This window comes from Balaenoptera physalus, assembly GCF_965194825.1.
Source record: "Balaenoptera physalus genome assembly, chromosome: 16".
Lineage (NCBI taxonomy): Eukaryota > Metazoa > Chordata > Mammalia > Artiodactyla > Balaenopteridae > Balaenoptera > Balaenoptera physalus.
In genome coordinates this window covers 39,590,059-39,617,214 of record NC_138898.1, presented here as the reverse complement: position 1 = coordinate 39,617,214, position 27,156 = coordinate 39,590,059, and the positions used below count along the sequence as shown (strand labels likewise).

At 51.6% G+C, this 27,156-nt stretch overlaps 1 protein-coding gene across 4 annotated transcripts in view; it reads left to right on the top strand.

Annotated features, from left to right (window-relative positions):
- The first annotated feature begins 4,106 nt into the window (after positions 1-4,106).
- Positions 4,107-27,156, top strand: part of JAG1 (jagged canonical Notch ligand 1) — a 35,372-nt gene continuing 12,322 nt past the window's right edge. For 3 of the 4 annotated variants that reach the window (XM_082428202.1, XM_082428204.1, XM_082428201.1), the window contains exons 1-8: positions 4,108-4,738; positions 5,176-5,481; positions 14,064-14,115; positions 19,201-19,455; positions 21,124-21,184; positions 25,015-25,145; positions 25,380-25,499; positions 25,936-26,049. In XM_082428202.1, coding sequence (XP_082284328.1) covers positions 4,658-4,738; positions 5,176-5,481; positions 14,064-14,115; positions 19,201-19,455; positions 21,124-21,184; positions 25,015-25,145; positions 25,380-25,499; positions 25,936-26,049 — 1,120 coding nt within the window. In that variant the 5' untranslated portion in view covers positions 4,108-4,657. Of the gene's footprint in view, positions 4,739-5,175; positions 5,482-14,063; positions 14,116-19,200; positions 19,456-21,123; positions 21,185-25,014; positions 25,146-25,379; positions 25,500-25,935; positions 26,050-27,156 lie in introns of all 4 variants that reach the window. The other variant, XM_082428203.1, reaches the window with a different exon arrangement.

The following is a 27,156-nucleotide window of genomic DNA, read 5'->3' as shown; positions in this document are numbered from 1 at the left end:
TGAGCTTCTCTGGGGAGTTGGCTAGACAGAGTTTACATTTTCTCACATAGTAATATGGTAGAGAGCTTGTAGGACACAGAAGTGTCCTTTGGATATATATACACTAATATGTATAAAATAGGTAACTAATAAGAACCTGCTGTATAACAAATAAATAAATAAGAAAAAAAAAGTGTCCTTTGGTCCTGCTGGAAAGGGACAGAAAGCTATCACATCTGCTTTTCTGTGGAAGGAGGCTCGTGAACTTGCACTAACTTCATCCTCAAAGAAAAAGGAAGATATTGAAGGATATTTTACATGTCCCTTCTCTATATTTGGACCTTTCTCTCTTACTTATTGGAAAGAAGAAAGGAATTACGGAGAAAAGGTGTGGGGGAATGGAACTACCTTCCTTGGGTTCACTACTACAATCTAAACTGTCATCATCCCTTACAAGCATGCCCTCTACTTTATTAAGCCCATTATTTTGTGTTATCCACTATATTATTGGCACCCTACACAATACCTGGCACATCAATAACTATTTTCCTCAACATTTTATAGTGAAAAATTTTAAACATAGAGAAGTTTGAAAGAATTTTACATGAACACCAGTATGCCCACCACCTAGATCCTATCACTAACACTTTACTATTTTGCTTCTGCATATACCTATTGATCCAGCCATCCTTTATCCATCCATCAGTCCCTCTAATTTTTTATGCATTTCCAAGTTGAAAATATCATTTCTCTTCCCTCTAAATACTTCAGCACTCATGTAACTACTAACTCGAGTATTACATTTTTTTCTCTTTTGAACATGCAATGAAATGCACCAATCTTAAGTGTGCTGTTTAATGAATTCTGACAAGTGCAGACACCTGTGTAGCCCAAAGCCTTATCAAGAGACAGAACCTTATCCCCCCCCCCAAGAAGAGGCCTGAAGCCCATCCCAGCTCTTCTCCACCCTCCCATCTCCCCAAGCAATCAGTCTTTCGATATTTTTTTGACCATAGATTAGTTTTGCCTGTTCTACAACTTCATAGAAATGGATTCAGAAAGGATGTAGTCTTTTGTGTCTGGCTTCTTTCACTCAGCATGATATTTTTGAGATCATCCATGTTGTTGCATGTCACATAGTTCTCAGTAAATATTGATTTGCTGATTTTTATCACAGATTTTATTAACTAGAGATTTAAGTCAACTAAATGTATTTAAATACAGTTAGTATACTTGAATGTCTTTTATTATGCCTTGGTTGGGGTGGGGGGGTTCAGAACTGCTGTGTGTTGATGATTCAGCAAAGGTAGGGCAAGTTTTGTAGAAAAAGAAAAATGAGACATCATCTTTCTAAAATTAAAGAAGAAAGATACCCAAAGACGCTTACGATTTGAACACGTGAGACAGGCTAGACAGGAACTGGCCACCAGCCTCTGCCCTTCTTGCAGGTGTAAGTGTGATGGCTAAACGTAGCAGTTTTCACAGGAACATTTTTCTGGAATGGTCACTTACTATAGGCTACACCCAAAGGCAGGATGCAAAGTGGCCAAGGCGGAGTCTGCATATGTGAGTTTTTTCTGCAGTAGTTCCCCATTCTCCAGGGAGGGAGGCTGAGAACTGGCTGGGAGGAAGTAGAGGGTAGAGTGTCCACTTGATGTCTGTTGTGGGAAACGTGACTGGCATTTTGGGGGAGTACCAACTAGTTGCAAGAGTCTCAACTGAAAAATTTCCAAAGAATCCCCTCTAGCCCACAACTGTCTTCTCCAAAAGTAGGTTCCCAAGCTCAGGAAGGGTGAGGGGCACCATGCTCTTTGGCATGAGAATTTCGTGTTTATTAGTGATTTGACATTTCGATTAGGGTTAATCAGATAGTTTCCATCCCTCACAAATCTATGTTCTCTTATTATTCAAGGGGGCTAAACTCACCTGTGGCCTGGAGCTGACCTCGGCTTACATGCGCACCAGATCCCTACCTGGAGGCATCTGCCATCTCAGATAGCCCTCTCGAGTTGAGTCAGGTGGCTGGATCTAAACTCTTTAGCTAACCGCCTGGCTCCTTCCTGAGGGGTGTGTGGGGAACAGGCCACAGGGGCACAGAATCAAAACAGGTTCAAATATGGGGAACTCCAAGGAGTGCACATTTGAAGACCTTACCAGCCCTTTGTGAATTTTTTTTTTCCAGTACCAGCATTTTGCTTTTAAACCATTCCTTAGCACCCTAATTAGGGAAAATTTGGGGGTAGAGGTGAGAAGGGGCAGATAGGAGGTAGGGGAGATTGGTTTGTATGGAAACGTTGGTGAGAAAAGTCTAGATGGGATTACATATGACAACTGGATGTCTTGCATTTAGTATAATTGGGAAGAGTGGGGACTGGGGTACATTAAAACACCCAGGTTGCTACTGCTTATGGCTCTGCTCTTGGATACGTCCTTTCCAAAATACGGACTAATTCTCTCATCAGTGATCATCAAGATGGGACACATCACCATTAAGAAGGTGCCTTTCTGGGAATTCCCTGGCAGCCCAGTGGTTAGGCCTTGGTGCTTTCACTGCGGTCGCTGGGGTTCAATCCCTGGTCGGGGAACTAAGATCCTGCAAGCCACGTGGAAAGGTCAATAAATAAATAAATAACAACAAAGAGAGAAGGTGCCTTTCTTAGGCTGTTAAAATGCCAGAATTCCTAAACCATCCTTGGTGACTTTGAACCAATGTCAAGAGGTCAGTTAGCTGCTTTCTTTTATTCCCTAGCGTGATGAGATCTAGTACCGAAAATATTGTCCATGTTGATCCACCCATTAAATGCAGTAAATAAATAACCACAAATTAGCCAGTTTTATTTTCTCATAACTCAGCATGTTGGAAAATATTTTCCTTTCACCCTTGCAGCCCATCATGCCCCACAGTTTCGGAGGGTTTGAGCCACGATCCGGCCCCTTTTCCTCAGGACGTACCCAATATAGGGGTCAAAACTTTGTCCACCTTTCAGGGGAAATCAGTCTTTTCCCTAAAGAGATCTTCTCCAACACAGCAGCAGGTCCTCCCGCAGAGGGGTTGGCAGAGGCGTCTGCCAGCCCGCAGGTTTCCTTCGACCTTGGTTGTGACCTAGAGTGTCGCTGTTAATTGCGAGGCTCGCCTCAAGGTAGAAAATAGCATCGGTTTCCACTGCCACCCCAGAGAAGCCAAGTTCTGCTGCCGGGCGACAGCGGTGAGACAGTCTTCCAGGCTAGTCTCCGGTCACCCAGAGCTGCTCGGAGGCCGCCTACAGGTGCAATCCCGGCACTGCGGCCTGGGCAGCGGGACGGGGAGGGTGCGAGCCCCAGCCCATCTGCATCTCTGCCTGCCTCTCGCAAAGCCTGCGCAGGACCCTCCCTCCCCGCCCTTCGTGCCAGCCGCCCTCTGCCCCCGGCTTCCCCTCCTCTGCTCCGGCGCGGTTTGGAAAGGAAGCTGGGAGCCCTCCGAGGCTCCGCAGACTCGGGTTTGGGAGAGGGTAGGGCGCGGCCGAGGCTTCCCCTCGAATCTGCGGCCAGCCTGGCTCCGGGAAAGTTTTTCAAAGTTCCCAGCAGCGCCTGCCCAGGTCGCCTCCGCGGGGCGAGCAGACGGCGGCCAGCGCGCCAGCCTCGCCGCCGCCGCCAGCCGCGCGCTCTGGGCGACTCTCTCGCTCGCTCGCGGGAAGCCGGCCCGGCTCCCGGCGGGCAGGCCCTCCTCCCGGGGCGAAAGCCGCAGCTGACGCAGGCGGCTCGGAAGGCGGAAGCTGCCCAGCTCCGACTGCTCAGGCAGCGCCGCGGGGCCTACACCTGGGGCCCCGACGGGCGGCCAGAGGCGCCCAGCCCGAGGTGCCCGAGGGGGCGGTCCGCGCGGGGGGCCCCGGGCGTCTAACTGGCTTAGCGCGTCCCAGAGCAACGGAGACCTCCTGTTCCTCCCCGCGCCCTACCCCCTACCCCCTTCCCGCCTGGCCCAAAGCGCCCGAGGGCGGGGGTCTGCCCTGGGCACCCCAGAAGTCTACGCGGTCCTGCGCGTCCCTGAGCCCCCTGCCCCTTCCAAGTTCCTCCCTGTACTCCCCCACCCCATCCAACGGGAGGGAAGGGGCGTGTCGATGGTGGGCACGCCCCTCATGAATATTAATAAGCGCGCATGCGCCTGCCAGGCGCGCTGGGTAGAGGTGGCTAGCCCCGGCCGCGGCTCCCAGACGGGCTCTCTGAGTCCCTCTCCGAGAGCCGGGCGGGCACGCGTCATTGTGTTACCTGCGACCGGCCCGCGAGCTGGGTTCGGGTTGTTTTTTTTTTCCTCCCCTCCCTCCCTCCTCTCTAAGCAGCTGATCTGAAAGGGAATAAAAGGCTGCGCATAATCATAATAATAAAAGAAGGGGAGCTCGAGAGAAGGAAAGAAAGCCGGGAGGTGGAAGAGGAGGGGGAGCGCCTCAAAGAAGCGATCAGAATAATAAAAGGAGGCCGGGCTCTTTGCCTTCTGGAACGGGCCGCTCTTGAAAGGGCTTTTGAAAAGTGGTGTTGTTTTCCAGTCGTGCATGCTCCAATCGGCGGAGTATATTAGAGCCGGGACGCGGCGGCCGCAGGGGCAGCGGCGACGGCAGCACCGGCGGCAGCACCAGCGGCAGCACCAGCGCGAGCAGCAGCGGCGGCGGCGGCGGCGTCCCGAGTGCCCGCGGCGCGCGGTGCAGCGATGCGGTCCCCACGGACGCGCGGCCGTCCCGGGCGCCCCCTGAGCCTCCTGCTCGCCCTGCTCTGCGCCCTGCGAGCCAAGGTAAGAGCCCGCCGGGCCACTCTCCCGACCCGTCCTCTTCTTTCCCTCGCGGCGCCCCGGACGCCTGCGGTTGAGCGTCTGGAGCGGGCTCGGTAGCCCTGGGGCGCCGGCTCCCGCCCCGGCCCCTGCGCCCGAGAAGCTGCACCTGGGCTGGGGGAGCCCCCCGGCTCCTAAATGTACCCTCCAGGCTGGGCAGAGCGCGCGTTCGCTCCGCTCTTGCTCCCGGGGTGGGGGGGGCAGTCGTATCGGTTTGCTCCCACACTCTAGCCTCTCAAGCCCGGGAATCACGTTGAGTCCTTGCACCTAGTTTTGTAAAATTATTTTCACTTGGCGCCAAGGGCTCGTCGGGGCGGGCGGGGAGGGAGTCGCCACTTCCACCCTCGAAGAAAACAACTTTCCCCTGCGCTGACCTCCCTCCCTCCCTCTCTCGCCGGCAGGTGTGCGGGGCCTCCGGCCAGTTTGAGTTGGAGATCCTTTCCATGCAGAACGTGAACGGGGAGCTGCAAAACGGGAACTGCTGCGGCGGCGCCCGGAACCCGGGGGACCGCAAGTGCTCCCGCGACGAGTGTGACACGTACTTCAAAGTGTGCCTCAAGGAGTACCAGTCGCGCGTCACGGCCGGGGGGCCCTGCAGCTTCGGCTCGGGGTCCACGCCTGTCATCGGGGGCAACACCTTCAACCTCAAGGCCAGTCGCGGCAACGAACGCAACCGCATCGTGCTGCCTTTCAGTTTTGCCTGGCCGGTGAGTGCCGGCCGGGGGGCGGCCGGGCCGTGGTTTGCACCCGTGGGCCGAGCTCTGCTTTCTCTTGCGAGAGGAGAGGGATTTAAAGGGCCTTGGCTGGAAGCTCGGCGCTAACCCGGGATGTCTCTGTGGTGGCGGGGTTAGGGAGCCGAGGCTCTGTAGCTAGATCTCGGCAGGCCCCAGCCCCAGTGCTTTTTGCTAAGCGCTCGAAAGTGGGACCCCAGAGCGGGTGGTGGGGCAAGGCTCCTAGGAAGGCCGGTTGAAACTTGCAACGTGAAGGCCCGAGAGTAACCGCCCAACCCAGGAGGTCATTATAGATGATCTTTGCTCAACCTATTAAACCTGATGCGCCGGGGAAGGCGGCTCGGCACAGTTCGGGCCTCCGAACGCCGTCCAAATTGGCACCCTCGCGTTTCCCGTGAGCAGCCGGGAGGGCGGGTGTGTCCTTCCTGGAGGGTGTGGGGAGCCCACTTCCCGCTGCTCCCCGGGAGATTTCGGTGCGTGCGGGGGCGCGCTCTGGGCTGAGTGTAAGGCCCGGGGGCGGCCGCCGCCGGGGGGCGGCCGGGCTTTCCCCAGAGCTGTGGGCGCGAGAGCCATCCGCCCCCTGCCGGCCCCTTCCTGCCCTCGCCCCCGCGCGGCGTAGCCCTTGTGGCCTCACTTCCAGCGGTTCCCGGGCTCTGGAACAGCTGTGTTTGCAAACTTCCCCGGGAAGGGCGGGGGTGCGCCCTCGTCCGGTGGGCGCGCGGGCCCCGCGAGCGTCGGGGGGCGTGCCGAGGCCTGAAAGGGGCGGCCCGAGCGAGGCAGCCCATGCGGGTGCAAGTGCACAGACCCATGACTCCGGAGCCGCTCGAGGCCCGGGCCCCGCTGGCAGACCCTGCAGCGAGGCCCTGGCAACGTCTCGAAATGGGTGGAAGGAAGATGAGTGTGATTGCAGAAGGGGAGGAAAGGGGAAAATGTTGGTGCCCTCTGCCCCGCTCCTGCCGTCCAGGAGGCGTGACTCAGTACCAGGACTGGGGCTTGGCCCGGCTTGTGCTGGGCGGGTGGGTGGTGAGAGGGGGGAGGTCGGTGCCCTGGGGAATACTCTTCGCCACGTGCTCTGATGGGGCGCACTCTGCTGCCTCCTATCGCGGGCTAGGGCTGGAATCGCAACTGTGGGAAGGGAGGGGAGAGAGTCGGCCTTGGAGTGTGTGAGAAGCTCGGGGTGGCTCTCAAGGCCCGTGTTGACTGGGGCTGGCGTTATAAAGTGCCCTCTGCCTGGGTGAGATGAGACATTTATCAGAAACATGCCAGTAAAAGGGGCTTATAAAAACCTGTGGTTTGTGGAATTCTCTGAGAATGGAGGACTGAGTCTGTTGTGGAATCTCATTTTTACGAAGAGTGTTTATCTTGTTTGTTAATCCCCTTTAGGGAGAACTTTAAGCTAAAGAGGTTGGCCACTTTTTAATCTGGCTGGGCCCAAGTTGACTGTAACGACTGACTGCCCTTGCCCTTATCCAAGTGTTTGGAGGTAGGGGGAAGGGGCCTGCAGGTGGTTCCACCCGCCTGGAGGATCAGTCTGGAGCCCCTCGCTTTTCACAAGACCATAAAAGGAATCTTATTACTGATGTGGAAAAGCTGCAGGGCTGGCTGAGGTTCATCTTGGAGAGGAGGGTCAGAGAAACGGCTGGGATGAACACAGGGAGCCTTGCTCTCCTGGCTGGCTGGGGAAAGTGACCCAGAAGGTGTGTCTGCCTCCTTTTGACACTTGGCAGAGAGCCCGAGATGGGGAAGAGCGGCAGTGGTGTGTGAGGGCAGGGAGACGATTGATTTGCTGGTGCTCGTCTGTGGTTTCAGGCCCCACGGGTCACCAATCATGAAATAGACTCTCGGCTTTTCTAGAATGGGGGAGACGGCTGGAGCTCACACTGAGAGTGTGGTTCTTTTGAAGCTGGGCCAAATGCCTGCGTCCCTCATAAACAAGTCCCCACCCCACCGCCCCAAAAAGGCCTGCTGTGCAGCGTAAGCTTGACTTCCCAAGAGAGAGTGGAGGTGGGGTGTGCCGTGTTATTTTCCCCAGCACGGTTGGAGAAACACCACTGTCTGTAACTTTCAAGAATGATTCCAGTGTGAGTGTTAACTGAAGTGAAAGCACTTAGGTAGCTGGATTAGTACTGAAGTAGATCGCACAGCTTCATTCAGTTTGGCAATTAAATATTAATGAGTGTGTGTTTAAAGCTGATGTCTTAAATAGGTAATAGCTGAACTTGGTATAGAATTCAAGATGGAACAAGGAGGATACAGGGTTTAAAAAAAAAAAACAAACCACCTTGGACTTCCCGGCCCCTAACCTTCTAACCCTTAGGCAGCCACAATTAGCGTCCACGTGGTTCCTCCCAAGTTTGCTGACAGTGGCAGAGAGGTGGTTCAGGGTGCACAAAAGAAGGTCACTTTAGAAGGTGGTGTAATTATGTGTTTTGTCTGGAATTATGACCCCAATCAAACAACTGCTTGTGTTCTGAAGAGGAAGAGGAGAAAACGATTTGGCCAGATATGAAGTATAATCCACAGGCCAGTGTCCTTGTGAGAAGCTCTGTGCTGTGGGCCTGCCCTCCAGACAGTATCTGATTGTGTCCCACTTGGGGTCTACTGCCGCAGCCTGGTGATGGTTTTCTTTCGTGGCTTCTAATAAGCATAGCGGTACTGCCCGGAGGGGCTTGACTTGAAGCAACTAGCCTGATTTATGATCCTCCAATCAGGGGACCCAGTGATAAGACCATACATTATCGGAGGTAATTAGGCTCAACAGGAAATGATTGGGGAATAACCATTTAGAAATCACTGAAATGGTTAAGTTGCACTTCCCAAAATTAGTACTAAATCCCAGGAGTGCCTGCTAATTAAAAATACATTAGTGTAATTACCACTACCCAGCCCCAAAAGCTTTTTAGGAAATCCAGAGCCCCAGTTAGCTGTACTGATGCTTTGCTGGCCCTGGAGTGAAGTGAATCTGGAGAAATTTGGGGGGAAGCAGTTCAGGTACCTGGTCTCTCGGCCTCATATTTAAATGCCATTGACATTGATAAAAGGCTTGCTGAGATCAACTTCCATCTTTTAGGAAAATGCAATGAAGTGTGATTCTTGCGTACCAGAGGGATGCCAGCTTTGGCCCCGTTCACACTTGAGGCCTGAATGACCAACGGCCAGGGGTTTAGGTAAATTGGATGCTATAAGGTTATTTGCAGACCATAACTGACATACCCTTGCCTTTATGCCTTCCTCTGTGTTTTCGGGTCCCTAGGCCTCCGCAGATGGGTAGCCACGTGGAGGGATGGGATTCTCATTTGAACTGGCTCCTTTCTGCAGTCAGAATGTGCCACCCACGTGGTCAGCATGCGTGCATACAAATAGCACACGTGTGTACGTGCTCAGAGCAAGGGACTTTCTGTGTATGGGGAAAACACCCTTTGCCCTAAGATACCTACCTCGAACTAAAGTGATGAAATGATATGTCTGCATTGCAAAACCAGGCTGGAGAGAAAGTTGAACGATGCTTGCTTTGTACTAAGTGTCTGCAGAATGGCTGCTCCCCACATGGAATCCCTATTCAAGGTACTTGGTTTCTAATAGTTCTTTCCTCTTCCAGGTGTAACCTCTGTGTGCTCTTCCTCCTTGTTGTCTTGTTTCTTAGCAACTTATTCAAACCTCCAGTACTTATAGGAGTTTACAACCCACCAGCTCCACACCCATAATTCTACAGGGACTTCAAACATTTTTCAAGAATGGTGAAGCTTTTGGCATGGAGGCTCTTTGGGGGAGTTGGATGGGTAAGGAGGAGAGGCACCAGCCACTTACAAAGCCTGTAGCCTCCCAGAAAGCCAGCAGTCTGAATGCTGCCTAACATCTTTACAGCAAATAGTTGTAAGGGACCTTTTGGATGGAAGGTATGTGGAAAGTTTAGCATAGAGGAAAAATGTTATTCATGAAAAAACGAAGCCAAGGCAACAGGGAGTCTTCACGTCCTGATCTGAAAACAGGAATGCAAACAGAGGCCTTGGCCGGATTCATGGCAGCCACTGGCCCATTGTAGGAGGGCCAGAACCTGGTTCCAATGCCAGGCTTTCAAGATTAGTTACAGTGTAAGAATGCGTAATCTCTGGATGTGCATACAATCAGCATGGTCATCCATAAAGGCAAATATTCCTGAGAACTCCCCTTTGGTAAATGTTCAGAGACATGTTCCCTCTGCCCCTTCAACCCCCATGGTGAGGTTCCAAGCTGCTCCAGCTTTTAAATGCGTTAAAAAAAAAAAAAAAAAAATTAGCCCTAAACAAACCTAACCTAGTTTTCAACTTTAGGAAGATGCTTGTTTTAGTATGCATGGGAAGTGATGATTCTTGTGTTTTCTAGAATGGTAGAGGCGGAGGGGTAAGGTTCTGGGTTCAGAAATGTCCTGCCTCTAGCTTGGCATGGGGCGGGGGTGAGGGGCTGTGTTGTGACTTCTTGCTGGTTTCTGATCACCGCGTGCACTACCCTGCCCTGTGGCCCTTGTTTCTATGGCACCAGTGACATTTGTCTCTGGTGCATTGCATGTGCTGGGAGGACACAACAGCGTGGCTCGTGGTGGTTAAAAGTGGCACATAAATAGTCAAACATTCAAGGCCCTCTACCAGCTCAGCCCAGTCTTTATGCGCTTCTGGTAAACGAGTAGAAAGGCATCTTGTTCAGGCTTGCTCTGTGTGAACCGGACGGTTGTGCTTGGCTGGTTTCTCGGTATTCTATCTATTAACCTCGCCACCCTTTTGTAACTGGTGCATTTAATTATCAGTGGGATGCTTTTCAAACAGGTAGGGGTAATGATGGGAAAGGGGGTGGGGGGCCTCTCATTGAGAGTCTCAAATCTGGATATGAGCTTCGGGGCCCCGCTTGGTGAGTCTTTGAGGTGGGCTTTCATGAGAAAATCACCCTTTGTAACCAGATCAGACTCTATTGAAATGTCAAGCCCTGCAGACTAAATTGCTTTCTGTGACTGAGGTCTCAGCTGGGATGCCATGGGGTGGTTGTCCTCCCTCCGTGCCTCACCTTGCCCAAACCCTGCCACACTTGAATCGTCGGGGCGAGCGTGCATGTACCCACTCATGACATCTCTGGAGCCTTTATTGAATATGTTTGTGCTTGGAATGTTTTATACTCCGGCCACCCAGACGCAGGCAGGACAATAGTGTGGCCGAATTGACTGAAATGAGGATTACAGGGAATAATGCAGCCTCTCCACAAATAATGCAGATACAGGGCCAGCCTCAGGAAGCGACAGTTGAGTCAGCAGAGCACAGGGCCCCAGACCGACCTGGGGCCGATGACTCTGTACAATGGCCCTGTGGGCGCTCCCAGGGCGCGCTCCCTGCCGCCTGCCCTGCAGCCCAGGCTTTTGGATGCCGCACGTGTGCCGTTTGCATGGTGGGCTGTTTGGCAGGAGGGGAAGCAGCAGCTTCTCAGGGCTTGGTTTGGCTGCCACTGTTGCCAGGAAGAGGAAGCTCTCAGCTGCCAGCACAATTACCTTTGTTTCTCACATCCCCCCTTCTTAATAAGGCAGTTAAGTGCTTACCACTCCGCCTGGTGCCAAGGTAACCACCATGGGGCTGGATGGGCGCGGAAAACAGGCCTCCCGCAGCCCCAGTGCCAAGGACGGGAGGAGGCGCCGGGGGCCCTTCGATGCCAGGACCCTCCTGGAGGTAGAATTCCATGGGTGTCCTCCCCAGAGGTCCTCCTGAAAGCTGACCATTGCTCCTTCCTGCTGCACGAGAGTGAGAACCAGCTGCCGTGTTGCCAGGTTTCCCTGGAGCTGGGAAGGACAGAAGCGATTCACACTGTGAACCCAGACTGAAGATCTGCTGGCCGCCCATCCCTCCTGCTTTACCCCCAGGCCATTTTTCTGGAAAAATTTAAGGAAAAATAGATGAATGCCAGGTAGCTTTTTATAAGAATCGTGTTCTCATAGTTTGAAACCAAGAAAAATCCAGGTGTTTGCTGTCTTTTATGTTTTTTGCGGGTTGGTTTTTTTTTTTTGGTATGAACTTGTTAATAAGTTGAAACACCTGCCCGTCATCTCGCCTGCACCTCTTCCCAAGCCGTGAGAAGGGCCCTGGGACTTGGCCTCTCTAGGGTTAGGTTTGCATGGCCGCTTGGGTGTGATGTGATTGTAGCGGAATGCCAGTTTGGGGCCTGGTAGCCAGCCTTGACGGCATAAGGTGCGCATGGTCTGGATCCCGGAGTCTGGATGTACATTCTGGGATGTACAGAGGTCAAGCGTGGGCCTGGGAAAAATTAAAGTTCCCTAGCAACTAATAATCATTGCCAAATTATCTCGATTGTTGATCTATAGTGTGGGGATGGAGTGGGAGCTTAAGAGCGCCTCCTAATAGGAGCCTTGGAGAGAATCCTTTTCTCTGAAGGCTGGGTGGGAGGAATCCTCCTGCCCCAGGAGGCGAGTCCTAGAACCACAGTCCCTTCTCTGAAACAAGGGAGAGAGACGGTCCAGGGCTGCTGCTACTTGATTTTTCTACCAACGCCTCATTGCCAGCGCTGCAGCCCCCAGCCCCTGCCCCACCTTCGCCTCCTAGAAGGCCGTTCATGGGAAAATCATGATGCCAGCTGGTGTCAAGGGCTCTGTACACCTCTTTCCCCTCAAGGTGGGGCATGTTGGTCAGCGATTTCTGAGGTCTCCCAGTTCTGGGAGGATGAGTCCGGGAGAGAGCGTGGCCTTCTAGGATCTTGTGCAAGAACCAAGGATGTCCTCTCCCTTGAGCTTTAAGCAGAGTTACTGCTGTCACGCCAGCTCGGTCCCGGGATGCCTTCCCTTTCCGTGGGGTTGTGGGCATTATGTGTTTAGTGCTTGTACAAGTCTGAACAAACTCCCGGGTACCAGTGCATTTAATCAGAGGATTAATTACAACAATATGTGGAAGTGGAGAACGTGGGTCTTGACGTGACCAGCAAATGAAGGGCTTCATTATCCAGAATCAGCCCCACATCTGGCCTCATTTGGACTTGGCTCTCATGTCAAATCAGTAGAGAAACCTAACTTCTTGGTGCTCTCAGGGAAGAGTCCGGTAATTTGTAGGAAGTCCTAAGAAACACAGAGGCAGTAAATAAGGTGTAACTTTCACTAATAAAACACCAGTGACGACAGCAATGAATTTGGACCTCTGGCCACTTGCGGGAGAGGGCTGGGTATGTGCCCCGGCTTGCCCGGTTTTGCTTGCTTTTCTGAGCATTTTCCCACAGTTATCAGTGAGCGAAATGGAATCCTACTCTGCTTTGAGTATGAAACATATTTCGGCTGAATTCCAAGGCGGGGTCTATCACAAGATATTTTTATGTTCAGAGACCTGCTGGGTCGCTGTGTGAGCAGTAAGCTTGCTTTGAGTTATGAATGAAGTTCCTTTTTTTTTTTTTTTTTTCTTCCCCCCCACCCCCTGTTTTTGCCTTCACCTTGTAGGTGGCACGGTATTATTTGATCAATATACGCTACTATTTCCGACTACTGGTACCTGCCATTGACAAGGCGGGGATACATAAAAGGGTTCATGTGCCTTTCCTCCCTACCCTCCACCCCTTCGGATACATTTCCCCAGCACCAAGATAGCAGAAGTTTTCTTGAAACCCTGGTGTTTTGTGAGACTGACCTCATTCTAAATTACAAATGAAGATTTGAGTAAAAGTGGGAATTTGCTAATGGCTTGGATTTGGGGGGGGGGGCGCAGGGAGGAGGTGGAATTCTGAGATAAGCCTGGAAGATAAAAGGTACCTTCAGTAGAATGGCTGGCATCCCGCCAGTGTCCAGGGACTTTGTTTAGTTAGTGGACCCTGATTATTCCTGGAATGTTAGATCTTATTGACAGATAAGTTTATCAATAAATACAACCCATGGGGTGCAGCTCTTTCTTCCTTTTATACTGTGGTCCCTAGAGTCTGCCCCCCCCTGCACCCCCAAGTTAGGTTACTGCCTTTGTCTTCAGAGTCTATTTGCACCTACCCACCCCTCCTGCTTCCTAGAGTCACCTGATACTTGTGGGAGCCGAGATGGTCTCACACAGACAGGGCTTTCAAAGGGGTTCTGCAAAGGAAAAGGGGCCTCCCTGGGGACCTCCTCACCAGGGCCCAGAGTGTAACAGCAATCCCCAGCCCTCCTCACTGGGTGAGCGCCTCCACTCCCAGGTACCAACACCTGGTTAGGTTAGCTTAGCATCAATTCTTTGTGTGGTTTTCTCAAGCACCAGGGTTAGAGTCTGGAAAGTTTGGGAAAAACATACGCAAAGTGTGCACAAGTATAGAGAGGTGGCATTTCTTGGTTGGGACTTCAGGCTGCCTGCATGAGGACCACAGTGGGCCCGGTGTCTTTTGCCACCCTGGGGTGGGTGCTAGGGGGAGGGGTGGGGAGTCGGTCTGGACCTAAACGCCCAAGACCTCACTTCGACAGCAAATACAGTTTCCATTTTGGCCGCATGGTTTTGTTTGGCAGGGCGTGCAGGGAGGCCGAGAAGGCCTGACCTTTGCGAGCTGACCCCCGTTTCTGAATACTGAGCTGTTGTTTATCTGTGTTACAGAGGTCCTACACTTTGCTCGTGGAGGCGTGGGATTCCAGCAATGACACTGTCCGTAAGTATCACAGCCATGGGCTGAGCGCGTGAGTCTGGAAGCACAGAGCTTGGCACCCGGTGCTTGTCAGAGCTGGATAGAGCTGTCTCCAGGCTGCTTCAGAGCTCTTCTGCCACTGCCCCCGCCCTCCCCCACACAACTCAACGTGGAGTCTTTTTCCATCACTTCCCCTAGATTTTTCACTTGGAATATTAAGTGGCCAGGACAGATCGCCAGTTAACTCAGTCTCTGAATACAGCCCCTAGATTATCTTTGGGATAGAGATCTTAATGGTTTTACAACTCTAAAACCTTGTAGACTCACGAAAGGATCAAAGTAGTGACTTTTTAAAAGTCCATTTAAACTTTAAGTGAGCATTTAATCTCTCATCGGAAAGATAAAGCCCGAAGGAGGTGGCTTTGGGCTCTAAAGACCGACCTTGAATTTCACTCGTTGGGCAGGTGAGCCCCCAGCCGGTCAGGGTTTCCCACACTGTGCGTGACTGGCGTTCCAGTGCCTCACGGCCATCACACTGGCCTTGTCCCCTTCTGAAAGGTGGCTCTGTTCTCAGCGCAGGCTGCTTTTCAGGGCCGCTGGGGGTGGGCGGGTGCTGGGGTCGGGGGGAAGCCCTGGAGGATGCCGGTAGAAACGGCAGCATCTGTCTGGCTTAGAACGGAGTCTTTGCTCTTGGATTGTAACTTCAGGATACGTTTCCCCTCCCTCGCTGAGACTGCCAGCCAGTTCCCTTTTTGCCAGCAGGATCTGGGTGGTTGTCATGGGAAAACTTGATTCACGCTGAAATCCGAGTCTGCGCAAGAGGAGGGGTTGACCGGCCTGGTGTCTCTGTGCGCCCCCCCGATCCCATCCCTCTGCGTGTCTCATCCTCTCTGACCCTTGGTGTGTTTGCTGCTAAGAACATTTCCCCCTCTTCTCGCCTTGCTTTTTCTTCCTGACTCTGGGACTGGTGAATGACCAGAGAGGGCACAGTGAGGGCCTGGAATCCAAGAGGCAGCCGCTGCCCAACTGTCTCGCTGGCCCACCTTGAGCCACAGGATCACTGCTGAGCCCCTGTTGCCAGAAGCTCCAGGCCGTTTGGGTCACTCCTTGTGCTTTGGCATCTGAAGTCCAGATCCGTGGACCTTCCTCCCCGAGTGATACCCCCGTCCTGCTGTTGGTGGAGGGAGGGGAGGCAGTGACCTGCCTGGGCTGTGGCTGATGCCAGTCAGGGTCATGGGCACCTGTTTGTTCTCTGTTCCCTCCCCTGCCACACGCGTTGGGGGCTGGGTGAGCGTTATGTCACTGACCTGCTTACAATGGTAACTGTACGTTGGGAAGATGGGGGATGGGGAGGGGGAGACAGGCTCTTCAGATGTCCTGGTGCAGATGTTAACACAGTCTGGCTGGTGGCGTGAGCATCCTTGAGGTTGACCCTGGCTCCTGGTAAGAGCTGGGTTAGGACACCTGTCAGGGTGTGCAAGGGGTCCCTAGTGTTTGCAGGGCCCTTCCTGGGCCTTCCACCAGCCCACGGGTCAGGTAGCTGTTCCTCCGGAAGCTGGTGCCCCTCCAGAGCTGCCCACGGTTGTCTGCCCCATTTTGGGGTTCTGGAGCCTCTCCTCTCTTCCTGGGAGGTAAAATCACCGGAAGGACACAGGAAGGCTTGGGGTAGAGATAATAAAGGGCTTTCAGACCTCTACTCTTGAAGAGAGGGGTTGCCTCAAAGTCACGGAATGCCCACTGCAGGGCACTGAGCCTCACTTCTGTGACCCTGGTGAGGAGGAATGGGGGTTTGCTGGGAGTGGCTTATCCACGTGCTTGTCCAGCCTCCCTTTTGCGATGCTTCCAAGGTATCTCGGATTCCAGCGTATTCAGAACCAAGTGTGTCATCTTCCCTCCCCAAAAGCAGAGCCTGCCTAGGGCCCTTTATGGATGACTGGCACCAGCATTTGAACACCCAGTACCGTAAGCCAGAAATCTGGACAGCACCCCCCGTGTACCACCCTCTCTTAGCATCCGTATCTAATCCACCTCCAAGTTCTGAAAATCTTATGTCCAGTGCTCCACACCCAATTCTGATGCCTCCCTCCACCTCCCCTGCTGTTACCCTGGTCCATGTCACCATCTGCTTACGCCTGAATTCTTACAGTAGAGGCTGAATTAATGCACCCCTATCTACTCTGGTCCACCTCCAGCGCTTCCTCCATTCTCCTGCCATCTTGATCTTTTCAGAGCATAAAGTTTGAGTGTCACCTTTACTGAGAGCCATTTGGTAACTCCCTGTTGCCCTTGGGACAGATCTTTGTGTGGCCCCAAAGCCCCTTGCATGGCCCAGTCTTGTCTCCCTGCCAGCTCCATCTCACATGCCACATTGTCATCTGTCATATCTATATTCTCTCAAACCCCACCAGTCAACTTTCTGTCCTCAAATGCATCACATTCTCTCCTGCCTCAGGGCCTTTGCACATGCTGTTCGCACTGCCTGGAATGTTTTGCTTTTACTCCCTTCACCCTCTGTCCCTCCCAAGGCACTGTCCTCCATGAGGGCAGACGCTGAGGATGTGTAGCAACCCAACTGGAGTTGGCTGCTCCTTGGGGACCAAACAAGGCTTCAGATTAGAGGCAGAGCCCTGAGCTTGGGAACAGAGAATTCCTTCTCACGTCAGCTCTGCAATGAACCCTCGGGAGCAGAGCCTGGCCCAAGTGAAACCCAGGTGATGTACATGTGTTAGAAAGTATTTTCTGAGGCCAGCCCTTCAAGGTCATTGCTATTGCATTTCAGGACTGCACTATATAAGGATGCAGATTTTATTCTCTCCCCCAGAGCAAATGATTTCAGTTTCTCGTTCTGATCAATAGATATGTAAACACAGGTTGGCATACTTAGGACCAGGTTTTCCTGGCCTTCTTGGTTAAGGTTTGTGGTTGGCGTGGTTCCAGGATTCTGCTCAGACTCGCCTCTCATCCCCTCCTCCTTGGCCTGCAAGGCTGTTGTGGGTTCTTCGTGCTCCATCTTCATGCAGTTCGAGGTTGTAGGAAGGCCTGGTAATATCCCCTTCCAATCTTAAAGCTGGGCTATCAACTGAACTACCCCAGAAACACTGGTAATGCCCTGAGCTGATAGGAAGTGTGATTCAGGCGACAGCAGCTTAGAAGAAGCATCTCTGTAACCCATATGCCGGAAAGCGTGTCACAGACACGCTCAACTCCCTCTGGGCCCTTAGGAAAAATCTGTCACGCAGGTGTGAAGTTAGTTATACAGACCTGTTAGCCCCATTGAGGATTCTGAAATGATGTCTTCACAACATTTCCCGGAAATAGAAAGCATACCAAACTACTGACTGACATGTCAGCCTGTGCCTTTAGGATTACCCCGGACTCTTGTCTGAATTGTTTGTTGTTGCAGCCTGCCTGAGAAGGAGCCATGGCTAGTGTGTTTAAGTAATCCCTTTATTAAGATCTCATCATCACATGGTAATAGCTCACTACACTTTTTCATTGAACCAGCAGAGCAAGCACACAGTTAATGCAGGGACATTTCTGTCATTCTTTGGCCTGTGTTTATTTGCAAAACTCAGGTTAGGAAAGCGTCCTCTGCAAGTGCTTCCTGCGTGCCGGAGTGTAGGTCTGCAGGTATGCGGGCTTGTTCAAGGCCCGTCTTGCCCACAGGTAAAGAGCCCAGAGGGTGAGGGCTGGGGCGCTGTTGGAAGTGGAGTGTGGCTGAATCTGCCCAGGAGTGCCCGTCTCCTGGTCACCTGTGGGGTTTGCCTAGCCTTGCAGATGGGCACAGGCCCTAGGCCTAGAAAAACAGGGGTGTGGGTGGATAAGAATCACAAAGACACTGCAAGCAGGTCCTAACGGTCTCTCCGAGGTGGCCTTGAATTTGACAAGGCGTCAAGGGTTGGTGCTGGCAGGTTTAAGAAAACAAACACAGGACCAGCGTGGGTGCTGACTGGGGCCTCGTTTCCTTTTCACGCCCCTCCGCTGAACTCCTGGCACCTGGAGTTTGGAGCTATTTTTGTACCTGTCTCTTCTCATACTAAGTGATAGGTGACCCCAGGGCAGGGACCACTTCTTCCTCCTGGAGCTGTTTGGGCCCCAGGCATGTCTCTTTTCCTCAGTAGGCACTCTTTAAGGAGCCTGACTTGGCTCCGAAAAACCCTCAGTCTACCTGTCTGTAAACTGGGATGAATGCTTTTCCCATCTGCCTTCTGGGCAAAGGTGAAAGGTGAAATGCATCAAGTTCGTGGTATTGTTATTTAAATGCCAGCTTAAGAGGTGGCAAAGTTTATAATTAAAAAAAAATTACTCTCTGGCTTCCAGTGAAGAGTTTAGAAATAGACACAGCCTTTCTAAAGCAAGACACAAAACTCTAAAACCAGAAAAGAAAGATTGCTAACCTTTACCTGGAATAATGAAATTTCTTCAAGAATAGCCTTCTATAAGGGGCCACTTTCTATCACATGTAAAGAGCTTTTGCAAACCAGTATGACCAAACAGCGCAATAGAAAAGTTGGCAAAGGAGAGAAACAGATTGAAGTTCACAGGAGCCGATACACATGGTTTTGTCAAAAGGGTGCCTCACTATCACTTAATACCCATTAAATCAGAAAGTCTGATAACGCAGTGTTGGCACTGCTGTTGGGAAACAGTTTCCTTTGCTGGTGGGAGGGCAGACAGATGGGGCTTCTGTTCCTGGTGGTTTGGGTTTTCTGGGTGGAAGCGTGTTGGTCGTGTGTGTCTTCTTCGATCCAGCACTTCCATTTCTGGGATATTTCTTTCTTCTAGAACCACATACAGGCAAATATATTCAAGGATGTTCCCTGTGGCTTTGCTTAATAGCCAAAGGCCAAAACAACCTCAGTGCACATGTTGGGAACTAGGTAAATGATTTCACTTTATTTCCAGATGAAGAAATACTACATGCCCAGTAAAAAGGGTAAATGTATGATGGGGAGGGAGATGAATGGCTCATTTTTTGCCCTTTTGTGTTGTTTGAATTGGTGCCGTGTGCATTTGTTGTTATTAAAAGTCATCAAAATGGTCGGGGGAGAAAGCTCTGATGTCTGATGTAAATGTTGGTGTGATTAATCCTTTTTTTTTTGCCTCTAGAACCCGACAGCATTATTGAAAAGGCTTCTCACTCAGGCATGATCAACCCCAGCCGGCAGTGGCAGACGCTGAAGCAGAACACGGGGGTTGCCCACTTTGAGTATCAGATCCGCGTGACCTGTGATGACTATTACTATGGCTTCGGCTGCAATAAGTTCTGCCGACCCAGAGACGACTTCTTTGGCCACTATGCCTGCGACCAGAATGGCAACAAAACTTGCATGGAAGGCTGGATGGGCCCTGAATGTAACAAAGGTGTGTGTGGGTGTGCCTGGTGGGTTAACCAGCTCCTGATGGCTGTCACTTTGGGTGTCATGTTCTCACCCCCCTGCCATCAGGTGGCTTTCTTGGGTATGGTGAGATTTGGGCTGTTTTCTAGGCCTGAAACACGAAGATGCTGTTGGTACCCCCTCCCCCAGACGCTCTGAGCATTGGCTGCTAACATCTCCTTCTCTGGAGCCTTGTCCTTGGCCAGACAGGTGCCACTCCACGCCCAGTCCCTCCAGCTCACAGTCTGTGAATGGCTGACATGGGCGTAAGAAGGCCACAGCCCCCTTTGTGTTAACTCTGGGCTGCAGTTCACACTCCAGAGTTTCCCCTGGGATCAGGCTGAGGCCAAGCTCCCGCTGAGACCACGTTCTTGCTCAGCTTCTTCCCCTGCCCATCTGCTGCCCTCTACCTCTTTCTCTGTACCCGAACCCCCTTCTCAGGCTCTGCTTTTTAAGGCATCCGACGCAAAACAGATGCCAAGTGGGACTGCGTTAGCCCAGCCAATGTCTGAACAGCTTGTGAAAAATGACAGCCCTTGGGCTCAGGGTGGCCTTACGGCAGCTTTCACTGGCCATCTCTGGGGGCCGTGGTATTGAGGGGAGGGGGCGAGTGGTGAACTGAACGCCTCCACAGTGGGATAAACTTCCAGACCTCCTGTCTACTGTTCCAGCCCCGTCTATTAGAATACAGGGAGTTATCACGTATTCACAGATGTTCACAGAATTATCTGTGGTCTTTACCTTTACAAAGCTTCTAATTCATAGCAAATTGGTGGATAATTCTAGTTAACCATGTAAGAGGCCCTCACGAACGTTAACGCACTCTGCTTAGTTCACATAATTTGGTAAATTCCGTTAAGATAAACTCAAGTTGAAAAACGAATTTTTGAACTGTGACTGAAGGGTAGGGCAAAGAGAGGAATTTGCAGGTCTCCTGGGCAATATTGCTTTCTTAAATAATTAGAGACAAGAGTGAAAAGGATGGCCTTTCTGGGATCCAAATGAAAGGATTGAGAAAACATATTTTAAATAGTTGGTGTCCTAAAAATCAGTAACAATTACTTAAAAAGTATCTGCCTACTATTTTTTAATGTCTGTTCAAAAACTTTTTTCAATAAAGGAAGCAGAATGGTTTTGTGTGGATACTTTGCAAAAAAAAAAAAAAAAAAAAAAGTACCACCAGATCTGGCCCCTGGATTAGCCTGCCAAGTGAAGCCGGCCTGGTTGGCTTTGTGAGTCCCATGGGATTTTTGAGACACCAGGCATTTGGTCAGAGGGTTCTGAGGAGGCTGGGGTACCGAGTGGGGAAGATGACAGAGTTGAGGAAGGATTAGACCTCCTTTTTGCTTTTGGCGAGGGTGGGAATTGACCGGGAGCAGCGTAGCTATTGTTCAGAGACTCTGTAAAGCTCCCCTTCCCCCACCTGCTTGCCTGCATTTTGTCCCCACATGCTATCATGTTTGAGGATCTGCTAGCATGGCCTTGAAGTTTAAAGCTGGGTTTGTTCTTGGGGCACCTCAGTGGGCTTGATATGAGATCTCTTAAAATAGTGGATTTTGTCGGCTTAATGGACGAGGCCATTCTCATGATGGTGGCAGTGCAAGAAACTGGCAGTGTGCTGACACATCCTTCTGTGTTTTTTGTTTTTTTACAGCTATTTGCCGTCAGGGCTGCAGCCCCAAGCATGGGTCTTGCAAACTCCCAGGTGACTGCAGGTAAACAACTAAACTCTTTTTTTTCCTACTAATAATGATCCCTTTAATACAAGAGGAGGACTGACTTTATTGTGAATACGCCTCTTTTTCTTTGGAGGACAAGAAAGCGTTACAAAAAAAAAAAATTTTTTTTTCAAGTAGGCACATCCGAAGCTTATTAAATTATACCAGCTGTCCGGTGAAATGCACACGCTTCTCTCTTGGGGAAAAAAAAAAAACTTTTCTGGGCACAGTCAGTGACTTCATGTATTAACGGTTCTGTAAATTGATAACTCGTTTTTATAATCTTCCCCTTAAAGTGCTAATGGACTAGATGGAGGGCTGTGGGTTTGGTTTTTGCTGCGGTCTCTCTCCTCCTCCACCCCCCAGCCCCTGCCTGGTTTTCTGTCTCCCAGCCCTCCCCCACTTTTCCCATCAATAGGGGAAAGTGGAGCATTCTTTAGAATGGGATTAGGACAATCTCCTGGCCCCTTTGCAGGCGGGAGCCTGGCCGGTGCTGAGAGGTTAATGGCTGCGCTGGAATCTTGTCAGTTGAGCCTGATGAATGTAGACTTTTGCTGCTGGCCTTTGAAGTCTGTTCTTTTATGGTCCCGGACAATGCAAGAAGCCAAATGGAGACCTCCCCCACGGCTTCCCGATTACAGTTTTTGGAACTTCTTGAAATGTACATCATGCCAATCTGGGAAAGGCTTGTTTCAGGAAATACTGTTGGTGTCTGTGGCATTTTGACATGATCACCCACTTTACTCTCCTCCCAAATCTGAAGGATTAGCAGATTTAATTTGACACTCAATGGTTCCTTTGGGCCTGTCATGTTTTCCCCCAAAGCTACCCCAGTTTGAGCCTGGGGAAGCTTACGAATCCTTAGCCTAAACCAGTGCATCTCAAACTGACGTTACCTGGGGCTCTTGTGATGACGCAGATCCTGATTCCATAGCTTGGGGTGGACTCAAATCTCTGCATTTCTAACAGGCCCCCAGCGGTGCTGCTGTTGCTGGGGGGACCGTACTTTGGGATTCACTGCCCCCAAACCTCAGTACTCAGAGTGTCATTCCCCGAGTTAACCAGGGACGTGTGGAAATGCAGGTTGCTGGGTGCCACCCCACACCCACGGAACCCCAGTCCCTAGGTTGGGCCCAGAAATCTGCATTTCGACAGGCTGAGCACAGCCACAGGATTTTGCCGCTCCGAAAATCCTGAAGACTGCCGTGGTCCTCTGTACCTTTGTGCACCCGCCGCCGCAGCTCCCCTCCCATGCAGCGGGGAGCTCTGAGCTCTGGGGCTTGACGCTGAAGTGGGAATCAGGGCAGCTGGAAGTAAAACAAAACCAGGCTGGCCTGAAATTGTCTCTTCCTGCACTTCCGAAAGATAAGTTTACTTTCTGGAAGACTGAAGGGCTTCGCCTGCGAACCCCCATCGCTGGTGGCAGCCGACTGTGGTGTTTAACAGCGTTACTGTCGAGCTTGGGGGCAGGCTCTTCTTTGTGAAGGTTGTTCCGGAGAGTCAGATCAGCCGTGCTCTCAGGGACTCTGCTGCGCCCGCTTCGTGCTCAGCTCAGATGAATATCAGCCGAGGGCGACCGCGATTTCTGCTCCTGTCATCAGAATAAACACACTGCTGCCTGGGGAGGGCCCTCCCAGCCAGAACAGCAGGCTTTGTTTCCAGAATTTAGGCCTTTCTCTTTCGAAGTCTCCCTCCCACTCCCTGCCTGGACTCGCAGGCCCTTATTTACTTAAGGTGTGACTTTCCCACACATCATTTGCATGGTCTCCCAGGCCATCTCCTTCTCCTTCCCTTGAAAGAAAAATCAAAACAGAACCTTCTCGCCAAGGAAGTTCTGGTTGCATCCTGCTCCAGAAACAGCTGATGGCAAGTTACCTGTCAGTTGTCCTTTGGATCATGTATTACAGAGGTGTGTTTTGTCTCGTTTTTTCCCCCACCTGAGAAAGCTTTACTGCTTCTCCCGCTCCCAGGTCGACCTGGAATCCCTTTTTCTGGGTGCACGGTCTTGCTTTATTGCGAGCCTGCCAATAATATCAGACTCAATTATGAATCATCCTATGAGGAAAGGCACTTCAATTTCTCATGAGAACCTTAATCATGTATTATTAAACTGGGATAACCTTGTGGCTGCCTCTTTTAGGGTCAGTATTTTTATTTGTTTTCTTTTGAAGTCATCCAGGGCCTCTTGTGGTTCCTTTCTTGTGCTTGGGTATCCAGCTCTCACTAATTAAGAGCTAAGGCGGGTCCTCAGCTGTCTCTTATTCCTTTTATTAAGCAAATTGGAGAGGTGTAGTTATCCTCCATCTGGAAGGGAATGAGGGAAAGACAGTAAGAATAATGCTATTTCCCAATTAGTTCCTTCTTAATATCTACCTTTCAAACTAAGAATATCAGTCTTTTACCAAAGGCATCCCCCGTGACCTCCCACTAACTTTTGAGTGTCCACTTTTTAAAAAATTTCTATCAGAGGATTTACTTTGTTCTTATTTTACTCCTTTAACAGTCCCTTGTCATTTAGACCTGAGTTTCGTTTCAGATAAACCAGAATCCTCTGTCTGATTTTTAAACCGCACAGCCTGGTGGCTCTTTGTATTGGGGCGTGGATGGCTTGCTTTTAGAAGTTAGGAAGTGGTGAGTCAGAATTCTCAGGGGCTGAGTTGACGCTCGGCCGTGGATGATTAGCGATTAGCTGGATCCCTGTAATTTTCCCATGACAAGGACTTTTAGCCCACCTCCAGCTCTCTGGACGCAGAAAGCCTTTCCTTCTTTGCGGGGGAGGCGATTCTGACCATGGCTTTCCCGGGTCCCCGTCATGGAAATATTTGCTGGTCGCTGTTTCTGGCTCACCCCACCTTCACTCCACTGTGGGCTGCCCGTCCCCCCACCCAGCCCCGAGACCAGCTCCTGTTTGCTACAGCTTGATTTCTGAGAAGGCAGTTAAGAGTTTCAGAGGGCTTGAAACTTGAGGGGAGAGTAGCTGAGCCCCTGCCCCAGGTGAAGGTGTATGTTTGTGTTTTTTGTTTGGGGATCAAAGGCACCATTTGGCCTCCAAAGAGTCCGATTAATGAGGCGCTTATAAAGGAAACTCGACTCCCTTCCCCAATACGAGATAAACCAAGTTGACTTTGTGTGTGTGTGTGTGCAAAGTGAGAAATAACTATAAAATAAATTAGCCTAAGTAGCCACGAGGGGGGGGTCATAAATCATGGTACGGAAATGGTTCCAAGTGCTGTTGCTTTCCTCGTCCTCCCTGCAGAAATGGGTCCAGAGATCCTATCCCATCTCTCCAAGGAAGGGTGCCCCCTCTCCCTCTTTGTTTGATTTCAGGGAGCCTCCTTGGGAGGCAGTTTCCTGCCGCACTTGGTGTCTTGGTGCATTTTTGTGTGCTGGGGTCATGACTTGCTGCTGAGACACAGCCCAGCCAAGCTGCTGTGTAAAACTTGGCCAAAGGGCTGCGTCTGCAGATGCTTTCGCATGGCTATTGTTGTCACTGCAGGGAGAGCCCTTTCCTTCCCCCCAGGGGTTGATTTATTCCAAGCCCCCGCCCTGGGCTCATGGGGGAGCCTGAGAAGAGAGAGGGGCTTTGTGGAGGGCAGCCCCGCGCTGGCCTCTCCCCAAACAGCCCCCCTTTTGTTGGGAGTCGCCTGGGAGGGGACCTCAGTCCAACTGGGAAAATGTTTGCTTAGAGGGAACCCCTGGACAGACCTTGACAGTCTACCATCCTGTCGCCAGAAACAGCAAGCCTGGGCTTTGCATCCTTGTGTTTTTCTGGCTCTGATCTCCTGCAAGTTCTAAAGGGTAAAGCAGGGTTTGTTGTGTGTCCCCAGGTGCCAGTATGGCTGGCAGGGCCTGTACTGTGACAAGTGCATCCCACACCCAGGGTGCGTCCACGGCACCTGTAACGAGCCCTGGCAGTGCCTCTGTGAGACTAACTGGGGTGGTCAGCTCTGCGACAAAGGTATGTCTGGGGAGGGCCTGGGCGGACCTGGAGGTTGGGGGTGGGGTGTCGGTGATTTGGTTTGTACTTTCATTTATTTTTATTTGCAGGGGCTTTTATTCTAAATCTGTTTGAATTTGCCTTTAACCCTGTGAATCTGGGTCTGTTTCCCTCGGTTTTAGTTTTTTAAGAGGAATGGGTCTAGGAACACAGTCTTTCTGGTCTTTGAGTGACTTCTTTGGGGTCTTTTTGCAGATCTCAACTACTGCGGGACCCACCAGCCATGTCTCAATGGGGGAACTTGTAGCAACACGGGGCCTGACAAATATCAGTGTTCATGCCCCGAGGGGTACTCAGGACCCAACTGTGAAATTGGTAAGTGGTCCAGGCGCAGTGAGATCCCTTTGTCTAATTTTTCTGTATACTCAGCTTAAATACACTTAGGGACTCGTAAAAAGGTGAAAATATCCTCCAATGTTAAGACCTGTCCTCCCAGCAGTTCCGTGGGTCTTTGAAACCTCTGGCCAGTTGCTCAGGTGGTTTGGGAGCTGCTGATTGCATCGGGGGCGGCGTGTGCAGGGCAGTGACCCAGCTCCCAGGTCAGAAGCTCCGAGAAATGGGGCGGGAGAGCTTAGCAAGAAAGATGACTTCCTTTCCGCCCCAGGCACAGCGGGGTTACGTCCCACACCTGCTTTGATTTCTTGAAACGAGCTCGAGCTATTGGCCCAGGAGTGGGATTTGGTTGCCCAGGAGAGTGTTAGGTAGCCTCTCGGTGGGCACCCCTTGCTGACTGTCGTGCTGGTGTCCGCAGCGGAACACGCCTGCCTCTCTGATCCCTGCCACAACAGAGGCAGCTGCAAGGAGACCTCCCTGGGGTTTGAGTGTGAGTGTTCTCCGGGCTGGACCGGCCCCACGTGCTCCACAAGTAAGTCTGCGTTTTGGCCTGTGTCCTTTCTTGGCGGGGGGAGGGAGGTATTGTGTCAAGATACAGGGTTGTGGGTCCCACGTCAGTCTCAGTGATGGGTCTGTTTCGGTGGGAGGGGGTCTGGTGGGGAGTCTGGCCTGAGCTTCCGGCCTCTGCCCTCGGAAGTCTCCTGGCACCCTCATCCTAAGGCACCCTGCTAAGTTAGCACATGCATCTCCCACTGGAAGAAACTCGCTCGTGGGGTAGCTGCGTCCTTTTCCCTGGGCTTGTGCCTCCTCTGAACTGAATCACGGTTATTCTCCTCGAAGCTGTACAGAGGATGCCTGCGGGGGAGGTCGTCACTACTGAATTTCATGGTGGGGACAAATTTTGAAAGAGGGACCAGGGCTACAGAGTGACAGTGGCTGCGGGACTTGGCCGCACACCGGGACTACCCCAGTGCTTCCCAGTACAGGTCTCTGGGTCCTATGGTTTCCCTTTGGAATTGGGGAGTTCGTACCTTCCACAGGCTCCTGGGGACTTCCCTGGTGGTGCAACAGTTAGGACTCCGAGCTTCCAGTGCAGGGGACGCAGGTTTGATCCCTGGTCGGGGAACTAGGATCCCACGTGCCATGCAGTGCAACAAAAACAAAAAACAAAACACACACAAGCTCCTGGATTTCAGAGGTGCAGCCAGGCCCGAGGTCCACGGTCATCAGCCCCCTGAGAACAGCATGCGACACGGTTAAGGAGCTGGGTTCCGGGGTTGGATCACCTGGGCTGGCACCATGGCCCCGTCACCCGTCACCACTTGTGGGACTGTGGTCACTGCCAACCTGTGCCCTGTTTAAACGGGAGAGTAGCAATTCCCATCTCCTAGGGGTGTGAAGGCTCGGTGAGCAGGTTCAGGAGGAGAGCCTGGAACCTCCTACACGGGCAGGAGATGAATCGCTAAGAGGCCTCTGGAGTCTAGTGCAGAAGGGGGAGGTTGGGTACCCCAGGCATGTGATTTTGGGAAAAGTCTGTGAGTAAATAAGAATATGATGTTTTTTTTTCACCAGCGAAGAAGTTATTTTTCCTTACCTCTCCTTAGTTACCTCTGCTCCGTGATGAAACTTTTCTTTAAAA